Below are 2,301 nucleotides of genomic sequence, written 5' to 3' on the forward strand. Positions count from 1 at the left end.
ACGTTTCCTAGTTGCCCGTTTCTGTCACAAACTGCCTCCCAACATCTGAAAACCAATTTTCATCCGGCCGCCTTTTGTGGGTCGCCAGAAAGTCGCCGAGTTTCAAAATTGTCAGAGCGTCGAGCATATTTTTCGCATTGCAATCTACCCTGTTACATTGTGAACATCAGTTGATGTCTAGATAAAGATCGTGCAGTAGTTGCTGCAAAAAATGTCGTTTTAGAGCTCACAGACTTGTCTGGGCGATATTTTTCCCGCTGGGCCATGCTGACTTCCCCTGAGGCTCAATGTCACAGCAAGAGTCATACCAGCGTTCCGAAGACATTGTTCCCAATTTTGCCGCCTCACTTGACAAATCAAAACTGTGTACACATCCACTACCAGGCACTTTCCGCTCCAGTGGAGCTGGCGGACCTGACATGATGTTACACTGCAGCTAGTCTCAAGTATTGGTTTGCCATGAGCCCTTAGCATTTTGCGACTGAAAAAATCCTCGTAAAGTTAGCTTTCCTGTCCTTCCTTTAGCCGGAATGTACTGTGAATCTGTCCGAACTTTTGCTCAATCTTATTTGTTCTTTTTCTTTTTCCAGATCCTTGAACACCGAGCTGTCAGAATGAAGTGGCTCCATGTGCTGTGCCTGCTACTGATCCTCAGCACGTGGACTGTGGCGGGGCATCCTTACCTGAGAGATGACGGTGAAGAAGGTGAGGAAGTAGACGGTGAAGAAGGTGAGGAAGAAGACGGCGAAGAAGGTGGTGAGGAAGGTGAGGAAGAAGACGGTGAAGAAGGTGAGGAAGAAGACGGTGAGGAAGAAGACGGTGAAGAAGAAGACGGTGAAGAAGGTGAGGAAGAAGACGGTGAGGAAGAAGACGGTGAAGAAGAAGACGATGAAGAAGGTGAGGAAGAAGACGGTGAAGAAGACGGTGAGGAAGGTGAGGAAGAAGACGGTGAAGAAGGTGAGGAGGAAGACGGTGAGGAAGGTGAGGAGGAAGACGGTGAGGAAGAAGGCGAAGAAGGAAGTGGTGAAGGAGCGGAGAAAAAAAGTGTGGAACAAGAAGAAGAAGAAGGAAGTGGTGAGTCAGAACGAAGGGATAGCTTTTTGTCTGACCTACAGAAAGCAATCGACTTTGAGAATCAGTTTTACAGAAATGGACACCTGTCTCGACATGAGAGCGAAGCAGCAGACGCAGTACGTGGATATATCGAGTTTGGGAAGTCCTGGGAGGCGAAGAAGAAAGGTCTGCAAACTAGGAAAGAGAAACACGGTTCCGAGGAAGACGGCAAAACGGAGGAGAAGCGACTCGCCTTCATCGACGATCTCCTGGATACCCTTGAGTTCGAGAAGCAGTTCTACAAGAAAGGAATGATGTCACCTCATGAAGAAAAGGTTGCAAAGGAAACTCGCGAGTTTCTGACGTTTGGCCAAACTTGGAAGGAGAAGAAGATCCATCTCAGGGAGCATGGGGGACAAACATCAGACCCAGCCAAGAAAGAAGAACGTAAACTTGCAGAGCAACTGAAAGACCTACTTCACCAAAAGGATGCAGGCTCTGCTGCAGAAAAGGAGGCACAGGAACTGTTTGAGATACTTGCATAATGAGGAATTAGGGCTCCGATAATAGTAATAATATACACTACGTGTCCCTGATAAAAGGTAAGAAGAATTCCCGTCTCATATGCATATCTCAGCGGCACCAGGTTTCCCCTTAGCGATGTTAGAACAAACTGCAGCTTACCCTTTTCGAACAAAACGTTCAGGCAGCCATAGATAGAAAAATAGCCAAATATGAACATACTTAAACTTACATAGTCGCTACAGTGGTAAAAACAGATATGGGTTAACAGTGATAATATTAGAAAGCTCATAGCATTATGCAGCGTACGTAAGAAAGACAGTGAAGTGGGAAAATAGTTCAAGCACAGACTAGGGCACTGTGCTCTCTGTGTGTGAATCCCCACCTGCTGTTTTCAGGCCGATAAATTTCATATGTTTTCAATAGTATAGTAGTAGTGCAACAGTAGTAAGCTACAGATATAATGTGCAATAGAATATATAGAAGTGAAATATTGGTGGCTGATGCAGAGACTTTTTGCCAGGTGTGAATGTATAACATTTTGTATAGCTGGTACGTTTTGTCTCTTCTGTTTGTTTGTACATTTGTCTATCTTCTGTTGGTGTAGTTCACGTGCTACTTACTTAATACAAAGTCTTGAAGGAGGCTATGCCAATTAGACAACAAAACGAAGTAACACAACAAGCGACACCTACTGAAAAGAGGTTGAAGTGCCTTTGTGTTAAC

At 45.1% G+C, this 2,301-nt stretch overlaps 1 protein-coding gene across 1 annotated transcript in view; it reads left to right on the forward strand.

Annotated features, from left to right (window-relative positions):
• Positions 1–594: 594 nt before the first annotated feature.
• The window catches only part of LOC109487635 (spore wall protein 2-like), a 9,772-nt gene continuing 8,065 nt past the window's right edge, over positions 595–2,301 (forward strand). The window contains exon 1 of the mRNA XM_019791640.1: positions 595–873. Within this exon, the coding sequence (XP_019647199.1) occupies positions 615–873 (259 nt within the window). The 5' untranslated portion in view covers positions 595–614. The remainder of the gene's footprint in view (positions 874–2,301) is intronic.

Source organism: Branchiostoma belcheri, unplaced genomic scaffold, assembly GCF_001625305.1.
Source record: "Branchiostoma belcheri isolate BF01 breed outbred unplaced genomic scaffold, Haploidv18h27 scaffold9, whole genome shotgun sequence".
Lineage (NCBI taxonomy): Eukaryota > Metazoa > Chordata > Leptocardii > Amphioxiformes > Branchiostomatidae > Branchiostoma > Branchiostoma belcheri.